The 16,571-nt window shown below is 36.0% G+C and overlaps 1 protein-coding gene across 1 annotated transcript; it reads right to left on the bottom strand.

Annotated features, from left to right (window-relative positions):
* Positions 1 to 51: 51 nt before the first annotated feature.
* LOC138326510 (uncharacterized) lies at positions 52 to 10,775 on the bottom strand. Its single transcript, XM_069272609.1, has 9 exons — positions 10,072 to 10,775; positions 9,216 to 9,370; positions 8,588 to 8,676; positions 7,474 to 7,572; positions 7,106 to 7,160; positions 6,687 to 6,876; positions 1,918 to 2,026; positions 1,503 to 1,605; positions 52 to 700 (listed from the first exon to the last, which is right to left on the bottom strand). The coding sequence occupies exons 1-9, from the start codon at positions 10,334 to 10,336 to the stop codon at positions 527 to 529; spliced, it is 1,239 nt and encodes a 412-aa protein (XP_069128710.1). The 5' UTR covers positions 10,337 to 10,775; the 3' UTR covers positions 52 to 526.
* Between the last annotated feature and the right edge of the window lie 5,796 nt (positions 10,776 to 16,571).

Below are 16,571 nucleotides of genomic sequence, written 5' to 3' on the forward strand. Positions count from 1 at the left end.
GAAAACATTTACTGGTCTATGTTTATTTAAACAAAATGAACACAAAGCCACTTTCAGTAATGGCATAAAGTTACTTTAATATAAATATTTGAACATTCATATGAGATCATGCAAGTAAATATATAATATCATCAATACATAGTCAATGGTTTATCAGTAGTTTGAAGATTTAGATATCAACATTAGTGATATCTCCTCAAAGCTGTCTTATTGTCTTGTTCCAATAAATTATGTTATATAATTGATTGTAAAACACTGAATATGTTAGCCGATTCATTATATTATTACACATTTTGGATGTTTATCTAGCATTTCATGCTTCCTCCCTCCGTGTTATTTTCGTTTGTAAAGCCTTTCACAGATGAAAATTATTTGCGTTTTGTGACAAAGAAGTTAAAAAATGTGACAATATTATCATCACAATACAAATAACAACAAAGATGGACCCACAAAGCTACGTGTCACAAGATGGACGAGTCTGTTGAATGGTTTAGAAGTCTGGTATAAGATCTAACAAAGCTACGTGTCACGAGATGGGCGAGTCTGTTGAATTGTTTAGAAGTCCGGTATAAGATCTATCCGTGTCCATGATAGGAGTATAGTGCCGCCTTGTTCGAGCATTAAACACAAACGGCTTACAGGAACACTTCCGACCATACAGAAAACAGTTTAAAAGTCCTTGTAGAGGATTCACTAGAGCCTGGAATTAAAATGTTACAGCTGTTAAATGCGGAAATTGATTCTTATAAATAATCATGCAGAACATAGAGGTAGAATTATGTCAAAGAAATAATATCAAGAGTATGGCTAACACCTTACAAACAAATGTCTATATATATGATACTTCAAATATATATATATAGTACCGGTAAATAAGTAATCCTATAACTGTATATATTGTGGAATTTCCAAGATGGTTCACCCCATTATTAAGATCCACACACATAACAAATGCAGGTAATGAAAGGTGCTCCACCGCTGACAAATGGTATTTTTTCTCTATAAAAAAACAGGAGAAGACGATTTAGTATTTTTCTTCAGCTCCAAAAATTACTTACTTTACACCATTACCACCATTGAAAAGTTTGAGCTACTAATTTTACTTAAAGATAAAAATATTAAAAATAATTAATTGCATCCCGAAAATATTTCATGGTACTATGTCCTATATTGAATGCCGTACTGATTGCGCTTGCACCGAAAGCAAAATAAATTATTTTAAATTACTTTTTGTGTTAATTAGACATATATATATATACACGATTAAACATCAATTATTGCTCAAATGATGGGTATCATTTATGCTCTGTCGGCGGTGGAGCATCTTTAAGTCACATGATGTAGGTGGAGCATCTTTAAGTCACATGATGTAGAATCAACTATAGAAAATATCAGAAGACAAAGGAAACATATAGCTATTATTTACTTCCCTTTGATACAATTGAATCAAAATATACATAAGAGGACATTAATCATATATGTAGTAATGTGACAATAAATACCTCTATTATCCACAAAGGAAACAACAACCCATCCAACTTATACATGCATTTCTCAGCCAGGAGGTCAATATGGAAAAAGCAGTCAACAAAGTTTGGGAACCAGCTGAAAAAAGATATTTATAAATGTTATGATTTCAACTTTTTGATAAGTACACCGTATTTAGATTCGAACCCGGGACCCTCCGAACACTAGCCAAGTGCTCTACAGACTGAGCACCCTTTCAGGGTAGGAGAGGGTGTTTCAATATATTTTAAAGGCAGTGCGCTGTATAAATACTGTACATGTATAGTTTGGAAGATACATTTTCTATGAGCAATATTGGGGTTGGATTCACTTTATATATGTACTACACATGTAGAAGGATTAGAAGGTTTTTGACCCAGCACAGCAATTACTATCTATATGTTAACTTACCATAATGCAAAGAAAAACACAATCCAGAAGAATCTCATCCTCAAACGCTGAATGATAGCCTGCTCTTCATGGCCAACCATCGCCGTTAATTTTGTAAATAATAAAGATACTGAAAGAACAAGATAAAATAAAAGAACATTACCAGCTGTAACATATATATTCAAGTCAGACATCTAGAAATTTAATCTAGCTGTGCATCATTTCACTAGAAATATCTTCATTATTTCATATTTCATTCAATAATAAGTGTATAATGACAATCTGTATTTTAATACATTACATGGTTTTTAGCCCACCATCTGATGAAAAAAATCAAAAGTCAAAAATGCATGTTACCACTATTTCTCAAGAAGTACTCCACGGATATTTCTCAAATTTTACATGCATGGTTTCCTTAGTCCCTAGGAGTGTCATGCTGATTTTGAGGCTGATCGGAAAATTGATATGGCTGGGTTATGGCAGTTGATGTTTGTTACCACTATTTCTCAAAAAGTTCTGAAGGGATTTATCTCAAGTTTCATGTACAGGTTTCCTTTAGGAACCTAGTTGTGCATATTGCATTTTGGGAGTGATCAGTGACCAAGATGGCCGATTGGCCACCATCTTGAATTTTGATAGTTGAAGTATGTTATTGCAATTTCTTGGAAAGTACTAAAGATATCTGTCTCAAATTTTATGTGTAGGTTCCCCTTGAGCCCTAGTTGTGTATATTGTATTTTGGGACGGTTTAATGAACAAGATGGCTGACAGGCCGCCATCTTGGATTTTGATAGTTTAAGTTTGTTACCGATAATATTCTTGGAAAGTGCTGAACTGATCTGTCTCAAATTTATATGTAGGGCCCTAGTTGTGCATATTGCATTTTTGGACCAATCGGTGAACATGTGGCCGACAGGCCGCCACCTTGGATTTTGATAATTGAAGCTTGTTACCGCTATTTCTCTTCTGAGTACTGAAGTGATCTGTCTCAAATTTTACATATAGGATGTAGTCAAAGTTTGAAAAGCAGGAAAAGACCCCTCTGTCCATTGTCAGACATAGATCATTTTTGGTATCTTTTATTTTCACTGTTTGGTCAAGCAACTTTTAGCACCTGATACATATAAATGTTCTCTGTCAAGCACTTAGCACCTCTACATGTCCGCTGCTAAACACTTGGCACCACATACTAGTACATGCTATCTGTAAAACACTTAGCACCACATACAAGTACATGTTCTCTGTAAAACACTTAGCACCACATACTAGTACATGTTCTCTGTCAAACACTTAGCACCACATACTAGTACATGTCCACTGCTAAACACTTAGCACCACATACATGTAAATGTCCACTGCTAAACACTTAGCACCACATACTTGTACATGTTATCTATCAAACACTTCACACCACATACCTGTACATGTTCTCTGTCAAACACTTAGCACCTGTGAAACACTTAGCACCACATACAAGTACATATTCTCTGTAAAACACTTACCACACCATACTAGTACATGTTCTCTGTCAAACACTTAGCACCACATACTAGTACATGTTCTCTGTCAAACACTTAGCACCACATACTAGTACATGTTCTCTGTCAAACACTTAGCACCACATACTAGTACATGTTCTCTGTCAAACACTTAGCACCACATACTAGTACATGTTCTCTGTCAAACACTTAGTACATGTTCTCTGTCAAACACTTAGCACCACATACTAGTACATGTTCTATGTAAAACACTTAGCACCACATACTAGTACATGTTCTCTGTCAAACACTTAGCACCACATACTAGTACATGTTCTCTGTCAAACACTTAGCACCACATACTAGTACATGTTCTCTGTCAAACACTTAGCACCACATACTAGTACATGTTATCTGTCAAACACTTAGCACCACATACTAGTACATGTTCTATGTCAAACACTTAGCAACACATACTGTACATGTTATCTGTCAAACACTTAGCACCACATACTAGTACATGTTATCTGTCAAACACTTAGCACACATACTAGCACATGTTTCTGTAAACACTTAGCACCACATACTATACATGTTATGTAACATTAGCACACATACAGTACATGTTCTGTCAAACACTTAGCACCACATACTAGTACATGTTCTATGTCAAACACTTAGCACCACATACTAGTACATGTTCTCTGTCAAACACTTAGCACCACATACTAGTACATGTTCTCTGTCAAACACTTAGCACCACATACTTGTACATGTTCTGTCAAACACTTAGCACCACATACTTGTACATGTTCTCTGTAAAACACTTAGCACCACATACTAGTACATGTTCTATGTAAACACTTAGCACCACATACTAGTACATGTTCTCTGTCAAACACTTAGCACCACATACTAGTACATGTTCTCTGTCAAACACTTAGCACCACATACTAGTACATGTTTCTGTCAAACACTTAGCACCACATACTAGTACATGTTCTCAAACACTTAGCACCACATACTAGTACATGTTCTATGTCAAACACTTAGCACCACATACTAGTACATGTTCTATGTCAAACACTTAGCACCACATACTAGTACATGTTCTCTGTCAAACACTTAGCACCACATACTAGTACATGTTCTCTGTCAAACACTTAGCACCACATACTAGTACATGTTCTCTGTCAAACACTTAGCACCACATACTAGTACATGTTCTCTGTCAAACACTTAGCACCACATACTAGTACATGTTCTCTGTCAAACACTTAGCACCACATACTAGTACATGTTCTCTGTCAAACACTTAGCACCACATACTAGTACATGTTCTCTGTAAAACACTTAGCACCACATACCTAGTAAATGTTCTCTGTCAAACACTTAGCACCACATACAATACATGTTATCTGTCAAACATTAGCAACACATACAAGTACATGTTATCTGTCAAACACTTAGCAACACATACTAGACATGTTATCTGTCAAACACTTAGCACCACATACTAGTACATGTTATCTGTCAAACACTTAGCACCACATACTAGTACATGTTATCTGTCAAACACTTAGCACCACATACTAGTACATGTTTCTGTCAAACAGCACACACACCTGTAAATGTTCTCTGTCAAACACTTAGCACCACATACCTGTAAATGTTCTCTGTCAAACACTTAGCACCACATACAAGTACATGTTATCTGTCAAACACTTAGCACCACATACTGTAAATGTTCTCTGTCAAATACTTAGCACCAAATACTAGTACATGTTCTATGTCAAACACTTAGCACCACATACAAGCACATGTTATCTGTCAAACACTTAGCACCACATACTAGTACATGTTCTCTGTCAAACACTTAGCACCACATACTAGTACATGTTCTATGTAAAACACTTAGCACCACATACTAGTACATGTTCTCTGTCAAACACTTAGCACCACATACTAGTACATGTTATCTGTCAAACACTTAGCAACACCTACAAGTACATGTTCTATGTCAAACACTTAGCAACACATACTAGCACATGTTATCTGCTAAACACTTAGCACCACATACTAGTATATGTTATCTGTCAAACACTTAGCAACACATACTGGTACATGTTATCTGTCAAACACTTAGCACCACATACTAGTACATGTTATCTGTCAAACACTTAGCACCACATACTAGTACATGTTCTCTGTCAAACACTTAGCACCACATACTAGTACATGTTCTCTGTCCAACAGTTAGCACCACATACTTGTACATGTTCTCTGTCAAACACTTAGCACCACATACTAGTACATGTTCTATGTAAAACACTTAGCACCACATACTAGTACATGTTCTATGTCAAACACTTAGCACCACATACTAGTAAATGTTATCTGTCAAACACTTAGCACCACATACAAGTACATGTTTTCTGTCAAACACTTAACACCACATACTAGTACATGTTCTCCAAACACTTAGCACCACATACTAGTACATGTTCTCTGTGAAACACTTAGCACCACATACCTGTAAATGTTCTCTGTCAAACACTTAGCACCACATACAAGTACATGTTATCTGTCGCACACTAAGCACCACATACTAGTACATGTTCTCTGTCAAATACTTAGCACCACATACTAGTACATGTTCTATGTAAAACACTTAGCACCACATACAAGTACATGTTATCTATCAAACACTTAGCACCACATACAAGTACATGTTATCTGTCAAATACTAAGCACCACATACTAGTACATGTTCTCTGTCAAATACTTAGCACCAAATACTAGTACATGTTCTCTGTCAAACACTTAGCACCACATACCTCTAAATGTTCTCTGTCAAACACTTAGCACCACATACAAGCACATGTTATCTGTCAAACAATTAGCAACACATACAAGTACATGTTATCTGTCAAACACTTAGCAACACATACTAGCACATGTTATCTGCTAAACACTTAGCACCACATACTAGTACATGTTGTCTATCAAACATTAAGCACCACATACTAGCACATGTTATCTGTCAAACACTTAGCACCACATACTAGTACATGTTTTCTGTCAAACACTTAGCACACACACTAGTACATGTTCTATGTCAAACACTTAGCACCACATACTAGTACATGTTTTCTGTCAAACACTTAGCACCACATTCTTGTACATGTTCTCCAAACACTTAGCACCACATACTTGTACATTTTATCAGTCAAACACTTATTAGTAACTGTTCTGTCAAGGCTTTGACAAAAAGTAGAGATCGGATAAAGTTTGTGATCATTGATAGCTTACCTGATATGCTGGCTTTCCAGTACAGGACACAGATCATAATTAATGTAAACGCCATTGGAACATAAGTGGACATGTAACGCCAGAATATACGCTCCTGACCCGGGGCATCTACAATATCAAAAGAGGATACGTGTAAAATTACGTTATTGTCGTTCTTACTCAAATTATTTGTTTTGTGTCTAGGAATATTCTATCTGAAACTTATGATACCGTTTTAAAAATAACTTGGGAATACAAATAAATTATGCAAATCATTCAAACAACAAATAGAAGCGTTCGCTGTTTAATCCACAGAGACCTAAAATGATATCAAATACCCAGGTCAACTAGAAAAGGGTTCTAAAGTAATTAAATAGGTATTTTAACTTATTCTCATGTCCCTGTGTTCTGAACTAGGATTGGTCTACTGTAATTTATACCCATGCCCCTGTGTTCTGAACCAGGATTGGTCTACTGTAACTTATACCCATGCCCCTGTGTTATGAACCAGCTTGGTTTTTATACACATGATGAACTGTAACATATTCTCATGTCCCTGTGTTATACAGGATTGGTATTAATACACTTAAACTGGAACGTGTCCTCGGGTCCCTGGTGTTACAAGCCAGGTTTAAATATAAACATGTATATATTTTATTGTAATTCATAACATGTTTTCAATCAAAATCTTGTGATAAGACGTGCAAATTGCCATTTATCCATGCAGTAATCCAAATACAGACGACATATTCAAGATATCTGATTTAATTTCAATAATTATTTTATATGTAGAGTTTATATAACTTACTTAGACATCCAGTCAGTGCCCATATATATAGATACCAGACCGGCTATCACACTAACACTCGTCCCCAACCACGTCCATAGGTGGAACACCTTCATAGGGCTGTAAACAAAGCACGTTAACAGTGAATGTTGAGACTAGCATATCTTTCAAAATATTATTGAATTACACATTTTGATAACATATTCAATATCTAATTTTAGATACCTTTATTTAGTATTACATTACCAATCCTTTGTGATGACACTTAAATTATATAGAGTGCGTTAGTGAGGTGTATAGAGCGATACTTTGAACGTACATATTTTAGCGAGTAGTTAATTTTAACGCTCTCCACTTGTTAAAACCTGTATAAATACCATTGGCTTACTTAATCTTAGTCTTATTACCTTCTATACGATAATAATTTAATAAGTCGGTTGTTATCCGTGAACATACATATTTTAGCATGAACGTACATATTTTAACACGAACGTAAATATTTTAGCATGAACGTACATATCTTAGCATGAACGTATATATCTTAGCATGAACGTACATATTTTAGCGAGTATTTTATTTTAGCACAATCCGTTCGCTACAAGAATCCACATAATATTCCGACGCTAAGTGCATACATAATTGTATCCTTTTGTATTCTATACGATATTCGATTGGTTTTTATTTTGAGAGTGCTGATGTTGAACTTGGAAACAGGAGTTCATATTTGCTTACAATGGCTAGCGTTATACAAAATAACATACAGGCTTTGTCCGTTTGAGCCCATCCTCGATACTCTAGAGGTTATTTTCACTGTCGTTATATCCACCCCTGGACTAAGACTGAGGGCAGTTCAGGAGAAAAACTGACGAATGACAGGCCAGCAGAAACTTCCCTTGAATAGTACAGAGCGATGCCCAACTTCAAAGCCACAAAACCAAACACAATGTAGTTGTAATTCGATTCTTTTTATGTACATCAAAGGATCAAATTAATTGTGCATCCAATTGTCGCAGACAGAACCTTCAGCTTTGTTATAGAATATTCCAGGGGTAGATATTATACTGTATTGAGGATGATGTTACCCGTATTCCACATCTTATAATGATTCCATTAGAAATATATCCCAGGTACTTACATGTGCCTACCAACAAGCTGGGAGTATATATTGATAGCGAAGGATAGGGTCCATAAGGAGGAGGCCACGTAACTGAAGTCTGTAAAAACCTAAAGGAGAAAACAAAATCCAGATTTACAATTGACATGTATATCTAGATCTGTGTAGATCTATTCGATTGTTTCTGATCTCTGTGCACATAGGTATAGTATCATGTTTTCGTTTCAACCATATACTTATATCAGAAACGAAAACCTGTGGTAGTATCACAGGCATTTGGCTCTATAGATAGTTTTCTATGTGTGTATGTGTGTAATACTGCGTCAAGGACACTGCATTGCACCACGATACATGTAGAGAAAACATCTATAGAACCAAACGCCTGTGGTAGAACAGTAATTGGTTTCAGACTGACAGTGCTAGTAAGAAGTTTACGATATTGTGATATGTGAATGTTTTTAAATCACTTTCTATAATATCAAAGCCTTTATCTTTAATTTTGGTAAATGCTACGATTTTGGTAGGACAATGCTTAAAGCATGTACGAGTGCGTGTTTTATAAAGTTAGGTATTTGCTACGTTTTTAAATATAATTCATTACAGATTTATCTTCCACTATAAATTTATAATACTTTAAATATGCGTATACCTCCAAAATGCCACCAGCAATTTTGACATTTGTGTTGACTTGAGGGATAAATGTGGCATCACTTAGACTAGGACACGTCGAGGGTGATGCCACTGTGGCATTAGATTGAAGTGGCGTCGCAACAATGTAGGTAGCCACGGACCTCAGCACTGAACCTGTGTAGATGATTCGACGGACGTTCAAATAACAGTTAATGAATCATTAACAAACAGCTTAATTCATGTATACATATCAGTATGCGAATTAACAGGCTAAATATAGAAGAAAAATAATCGGGTTGGTGATAGCAATTACTAAACTAATTAGCGAAGTATTGGTTGTTTATAAATTACAACGTGTCGGGTTACATGTATATGTCAACTAACGGTTTAAATTTTGTTAGATAAAGGGGAATATTTTACAATAAACAACTACAATCACAGGGACCTGGCACGGATTTACAACCAATTGTATATATATAATGTATCATAGTGTGTTCGGTTAACTGCACGCGGTCAAGTAACATATATATATATAAATATTGTTGGTTAGAAATTCGTGCCAGGTCCCTGTGACTACAATACAAACTAGGCATAAACTTGCGAATAAGGTAAGGTCACATGTCCCTGTGGCTAAGGCTAACATGGTTAGGCTAATACTCATAAATTCATTTAAGATAGCCTGTATGGCATTTCATAGACCTTGCCTGATGTCAGATGCATTGGCTTATTGCAATAAATTACTTTAAACTGAAAAAGAATATTCATAAACGAGGCTAATTAAGCTGTAAGCACAACTATTTCATCCTTTGAGTGAGTAAACCATGTATAGGTTTTACTAGATGGCGATATCGCAGAGATATTAAACAAAAACCCACCTAAACAAGATGTGAGGTTAGTGAGAGCTAAGAACAGCACTATCACGGGGTTTGGCTGTAAGGAATGCTGACGCGGTTTTTCCGTACTATTTGTCCGCTTCAGGAAAGCCTGCGTTTCCGGGCAATAAGTGATGATCTGCCAGGATGCACCAAAGATCCCGAGGGATGCAGCGACGACACTGATGACAGTGTAGATGAGTCTTTTCGCTGGTGGAAGTTCGTGTTCAGTGATACAGTAAAACGATGAGTCGTGAAGAGACGCCATTTATAGTTTTCACAGAGTTAGTCAAGTAACAATAATTGAAAAATATTTCCCAAATGAAAACGTGCTATTCAACTAACAAAGTCAAGCGAATCCATTAAAACATAGTCGAAGTTGGTAAATACTCAAGTCTATGTTTAACTGCACGTGGTCAAAAGATGCCTATATCTGACGCAAATTGGATTTATCGAAATTCACCGAACACTCTATAACTTCCAAATTTACACAAGTAAACAAAGCATCGCACTAAGATAGTATTCCGTCCACACAGTATTTGATCCATCATTGTTACTATATATAATGGTTTCCGTTTTGAGAACCAAAGTATTTGACTCTTTGTACTTGCAAGGCCATTCATTGTCGAGGCCATGGCGGTATTGTCAGACTGTCCAAGGTAGCCATACTACCACACATGTAGTACACTGATGTCATTATACTTATATAAGTGCACACTTTGGGATATATGTATATATATATAATGTGTAAATATTAAGCATCACGTCTCGACACGTGACAAGATAACAAGTAGGAAGCAGGAGGTCACTAACTATGATACTGCGATAAACACTTTTATGGATATATCATTAATATATATGTGTACTCGACCAATAGGCACCTCTATCCTTATAAACATCTTTCCTAAGTTTAAAGGATTCAATTTCACTTACCGCGATTTACAAAATGAAACTATATGAAAAAAATCTCTGTTTGATTGATTAATTGCTCTGTGCAATAACTTAGTGAAATGTTAGTCCAAATTTGGTCTTATAAAGCGTCCCTTGATTTTTTTTATTACAATGTATATGTATAATTCCTTATAGAAGGGATCGATATGTACAAGACATGTACCAAATTATGATCCCGCGTTCTGTTCTCATCTAACTATTTCAACATATATGATAATGTGTGAACTCAATAATATTGGGAGTATGCGTGTGAACGCACTAATTATGCAATGGCGTAGGAAGATGAAACGTAATGGGGAGGGCAAAGATCCTCAATATTTCGTAAATAATTTTTAAATAATTTTTCAAATCTCATATTTTCTGAAAAAAAATCACATGACTGTCATATATACTCAGCAGTCCATCTACCAAATACAAAAAATGTATGACAACATCCATTTTCATTGAGTTGGCCCCCTGTGGCAGAGATGAGTTTTACGATGCATTTTGCTGAATTTGCGAGCGCCGAAAGCGCGAGATTTTTGTGTTTGGGGGGTTCGGGGGTCTCCCCCGGGATTTTTTTCTTATTATTTAGAATGGCTGAGATGAGTTTTACAATGTATTTGATGAATTTGTGAGCACCGAAGGCGTGAGATTTTGTCGTTTGAAGGGTCCAAGGTTCTCCCCTGGAAACAATTATGATTTAGAATGGCTGAAATACGGTGGCTGATTTGTGCCATTTCGTCTTTTCGTCTTTTCGCCCCGAAAAGACGAGAATTAAGAAACCTTAATTTTCGTCTTTTTAAAGTTAGTGTTTTTAAAGTTTCGCCGCGAAAAGACGAAAAGACGAAAAGTCAAACACGAAAAGACGAAAGTGATACACGCTAATTAGCGACTTTGATTCTCGTCTTTTCGCCTTCAAAATTCTCGTCTTTTCGTCTTTTCGTCTTTTCGCCCCGAAAAGACGAAATTTAACAAACCTTAATTTTCGTCTTTTCGTCTTTTCGCCCCGAAAAGACGAAAATTAACAAACCTTAATTTTCGTCTTTTCGTCTTTTCGTCTTTTCGCCCCGAAAAGACGAAATTTAACAAACCTTAAATTTCGTCTTTTCGTCTTTTCGCCCCGAAAAGACGAAAATTAACAAACCTTAATTTTCGTCTTTTCGTCTTTTTCGCCTTCCGGTCTGGTGTGGAAGTCATTTTGAAATCTTTTTATCTTAATATTGACTTAATTGTTCAATATAGAAGCATCAAAGTAGTTTATGATAACAATCGATTTATTAAATTGATAGTATTACAAGTATCTTCATCAATAACTAAGATTAGAAGTTCTAAAACAGAAGTCAACATGTTTGTTTACAGCAGTTACGTAGATTTCTCACACGTGGCATATGCCACGTGCCACTAACAGATTCATCATTCCGCAAATCCTTTAGCGTGATTGATACATTTTTTAAAAATTCAGTAATATCTTATTTTTTGTGTTCTAATCGCCCTCTTTAGCAATTACGCTTATCAAAACATTGCCGTGTATATGTAAGGACCATAATGAACTTAAGATGCTAAACATAGCACTTACAGGAGTTGCCTCCCCTACACAACTTAAAAAAAAAGTTGTCGGGTATTATTTGAAAGCGTTTGAACCACGGATAAACTTGTTAACAAAATAATTTATGAAAGACAACTCGTGAAGACTTTGAGTTTAAAGGAAGGACTTGTACCAAGAAATTGCTCAAATACAGTTAATTATAACAGTCAATCAGTAGGTACAATGTACTGTGTATTATTTGAAAAGACATTTTGACTGCATACATGACATGGTCTTCATCATAATTATACATTAGAAATTACATTATAATCTCCGTCGTATATGATAGATGACAAAGTATATCTGTAATTTGTATTTTTTCGGGGCGAAAAGGCGAAAAGACGAAAAGACGAAAATTAAGGTTTGTTAATTTTCGTCTTTTCGGGGCGAAAAGACGAAAAGACGAAATTTAAGGTTTGTTAATTTTCGTCTTTTCGGGGCGAAAAGACGAAAAGACGAAAATTAAGGTTTGTTAATTTTCGTCTTTTCGGGGCGAAAAGACGAAAAGACGAAATTTAAGGTTTGTAATTTTCGTCTTTTCGGGGCGAAAAGACGAAAAGACGAAAAGACGAAAAGACGAGATTTTTGAAGGCGAAAAGACGAAAATTAAAGGCGCTAATTAGCGTGCTTCACTTTCGTCTTTTCGTGTTTGACTTTTCGTCTTTTCGTCTTTTCGCCGCGAAAAGACGAAATTTAAATTTGTTAATTTTCGTCTTTTCGGGGCGAAAAGACGAAAAGACGAGAATTAAGATATTTAATTTTCGTCTTTTCGGGGCGAAAAGACGAAAAGACGAAATGGCATAAATCAGCCACCGTACTGAAATGAGTTTTACGATGTATTCGGTGAATTTGTGAGCACCGAAGGCGTGAGATTTTGTTGTTTGAGGGGTCCGGGGGTCTCCCCCGAGAAAAAATATAACGATTTGGAATGGCTGAGATGAGTTTTACAATGCATTTTGATGATTTTAAAGCGTTCTTAACACGATAATTTTTTTCGATTTAAAGGTACATGCATTGAAAAATGATAACTGTGAGTGTCGTCATACCATTATGCAACCCAGCTCGATCTGAACAAACCGGATTCACACCATCGACACACTGTTGTGTAACTCAAAATAATAATAAATTGATTGTCTTGCTAAGACATATAAACAAATTAATCTTTTAAGAAGCATTCCTAGTCCCGGGGAACGGGGAAATTGCACCCCGTTGTGTCTTTTGGTCGACAGTGGTATGTTCGTGTGTTGGTCGACTGTGGTGTGTTCGTGTTTTGGGAGACTGTGGTATGTTCGTGTTTTGGTCGACTGTGGTATGTTCGTGTTTTGGTTGACTGTGGTATGTTCGTGTTTTGGTCGACTGTGGTATGTTCGTGTTTTGGGAGACTGCGGTATGGTCGTGTTTTGGGAAACTTTAGTATGTTCGTGTTTTGGGAAACTTTAGTATGTTCGTGTTTTGGTCGACTGTGGTATGTTCGTGTTTTGGAGACTGTGGTATGGTCGTGTTGTGTGAGACTTTAGTATGTTAGTGATTTGGTCGACTGTGGTATGTTCGTGTTTTGGGAAACTGTGGTATGGTCGTGTTTTGGGAAACTTTTGTATGTTCGTGTTTTGGGAGACTGTGGTATGGTCGTGTTGTGTGAAACTTTAGTATGTTAGTGTTTTTGGAGACTGTGGTATGTTCGTGTTTTGGCAGACTTTAGTATGTTCGTATTTTGTGAGACTGTGGTATGTTCGTGTTTTGGTCGACTGTGGTATGTTCGTGTTTTGGGAGACTGTGGTATGTTCGTGTTTTGGGAAACTTTAGTATGTTCGTGTTTTGGGAGACTGTGGTATGGTCGTGTTTTGGGAGACTGTGGTATGTTCGTGTTTTGGGAGACTGTGGTATGTTCGTGTTTTGGGAGACTGTGGTATGGTCGTGTTTTGGGAGACTTTAGTATGTTAATGTTTTGGGAGACTGTGGTATGGTCGTGTTGTGTGAGACTTTAGTATGTTAGTGTTTTGGGAAACTTTAGTATGTTCGTGTTTTAGGAGACTGTGGTATGGTCGTGTTGTGTGAGACTTTAGTATGTTAGTGTTTTGGGAAACTTTTGTATGTTCGTGTTTTGGGAGACTGTGGTATGGTCGTGTTGTGTGAGACTTTAGTATGTTAGTGTTTTGGGAGACTGTGGTATGGTCGTGTTTTGGGAGACTGTGGTATGTTAGTGTTTTGGGAGACTTTAGTATGTTCGTGTTTTTGGGAGACTTTAGTATGTTCGTGTTTTGGTCGACTGTGGTATGTTCGTGTTTTGGGAGACTGTGGTATGTTCGTGTTTTGGGAGACTGTGGTATGTTCGTGTTTTGGGACTCTGTGGTATGTTCGTGTTTTGGGAGACTTTAGTATGTTGGTGTTTTGTGCGGGAATAACTACACTACTACGTACAACTGTATTAAACGGGATTATCAGTTAACTATAAAGAGAAGCAGTTCCCTTTTCAACTTTTGGGTTAAAGTCAACGTCTTATCAATGTAATCAGTAACGACAATGTATCGCAAGTGCGAGTACACGACATTAATTTCCAGTTTTCAAATTTCCCATAAATGCATACGTCGGATGCAAGATAAGAGTCATGCAGGAAAAACATGATTAAACAATTAAAAAATTAACTTTTACTATATGTTGAACATTATGGATTTTTGTCAGTGATTGTGACGTCATATTTTGACGTCGATTAGTATTCCACATTCAGGTGATTGTGACGTCATATTTTGACGCAATTTGTGTTACGTCACAATCAACGGAATGCGGGACTATATCGACGGCAAATCCCACCTCATTTCGTCGACTAAGTATCTCGAACCCATTTCGAAATCATCAGGAAAAAAATAAAATAAAGAAAAGACAAAAACTTCATTGAGACTATTTCTATGACGACAAATAATAAGTAATCAAAGAGAAAAAAAATTGATTTGATCATAGGTGATACAACTGAATTGAGAATGTTACCAGTTTGACCTTGAAACTGGAAAGTTCTGTGGAATAGATAAATGATCGCGACGTTTGACGTCAACACTATCTAATATACACAAGTTATTAGTAATATCATATTTGGGTTTTACTTACATTGAACTATACGTGAATGCCATTATCAGCAGAAGCACTATAAAAATATGACACGGAAGATTGATAGAAGGCAGTCTCGTGTAATATCATGTGTATAGTAGATAGTGTTGACCAGTCAAATGACGTATTTAAATTATATTTATATATATATTTACACGCGTTTAGGTATGGTTGGTGAATTCATTGAACATCCTGATAACGGAATGATTATAGACCGTTTATCTTCTTCACGGTTCCAGTTGCATTGTTATTGTTTGTTGTTCGCCGGTGTATGAACGGCATTTTTAACAGCCCTGATAATTTAAATGACGCATATGTGCACATACGTCGCGATGATATCTTCATCCTGATTTTTGTTCCGCTTTCACAGTATACAAATATTTCAAAAGCAATGTTATCATGCATATTATACAAAAGCAACGTATAATTGGTTTTTAATTAATCAGTTGATCTAATAGGACTGGATGACTCATTCCACAGTATAGACTTCCTTAATTTGCCTCCAAATTATTCATTATCTAAAAATCTTCCCAAAATATACCAAAATAATACCCCGTGAATTTAGATCTAACATGAAATCAACAAATGACGAATAAAAGGTACAATTGATTGATTAATTACCATCTAAAAACTTAAAAAAATAACGCAAGATATTTAGATTGTAGCATCTGAATCTCTGATAACACCAATCATATCTTCTATAATTAATTAAATGATTACAATTTTATCCTGGTATCAAGGTTCCGTGGAGCATTGAATTTACATTACTAGATCGCAAAGATCGGGCGAGTAGAGCCGAAAGAAGGAAAGAATAGAAAAAAAAAAGAAAAAAAAACACTTTTTAGTTCAGTTATTGATTTATTAAAGGTTACTACGTTTCTTAAAC

Source organism: Argopecten irradians, chromosome 6 (genome assembly GCF_041381155.1).
Source record: "Argopecten irradians isolate NY chromosome 6, Ai_NY, whole genome shotgun sequence".
Taxonomy (NCBI): Eukaryota; Metazoa; Mollusca; class Bivalvia; order Pectinida; family Pectinidae; genus Argopecten; species Argopecten irradians.

Coding starts and splice junctions, on each gene's coding strand:
- LOC138326510 (XM_069272609.1), bottom strand. CDS start 10,336: ATGGCGTCTCTTCACGACTCATCGTTTTACTGTATCACTGAACACGAA. Junction 7,161..7,473: donor GGCACTGACTGGATGTCTAA/GTAAGTTATATA, acceptor TTCATAACACAG/GGGCATGGGTATAAGTTACA. Junction 2,027..6,686: donor CTGGAAAGCCAGCATATCAG/GTAAGCTATCAA, acceptor TTGTTCTTTCAG/TATCTTTATTATTTACAAAA.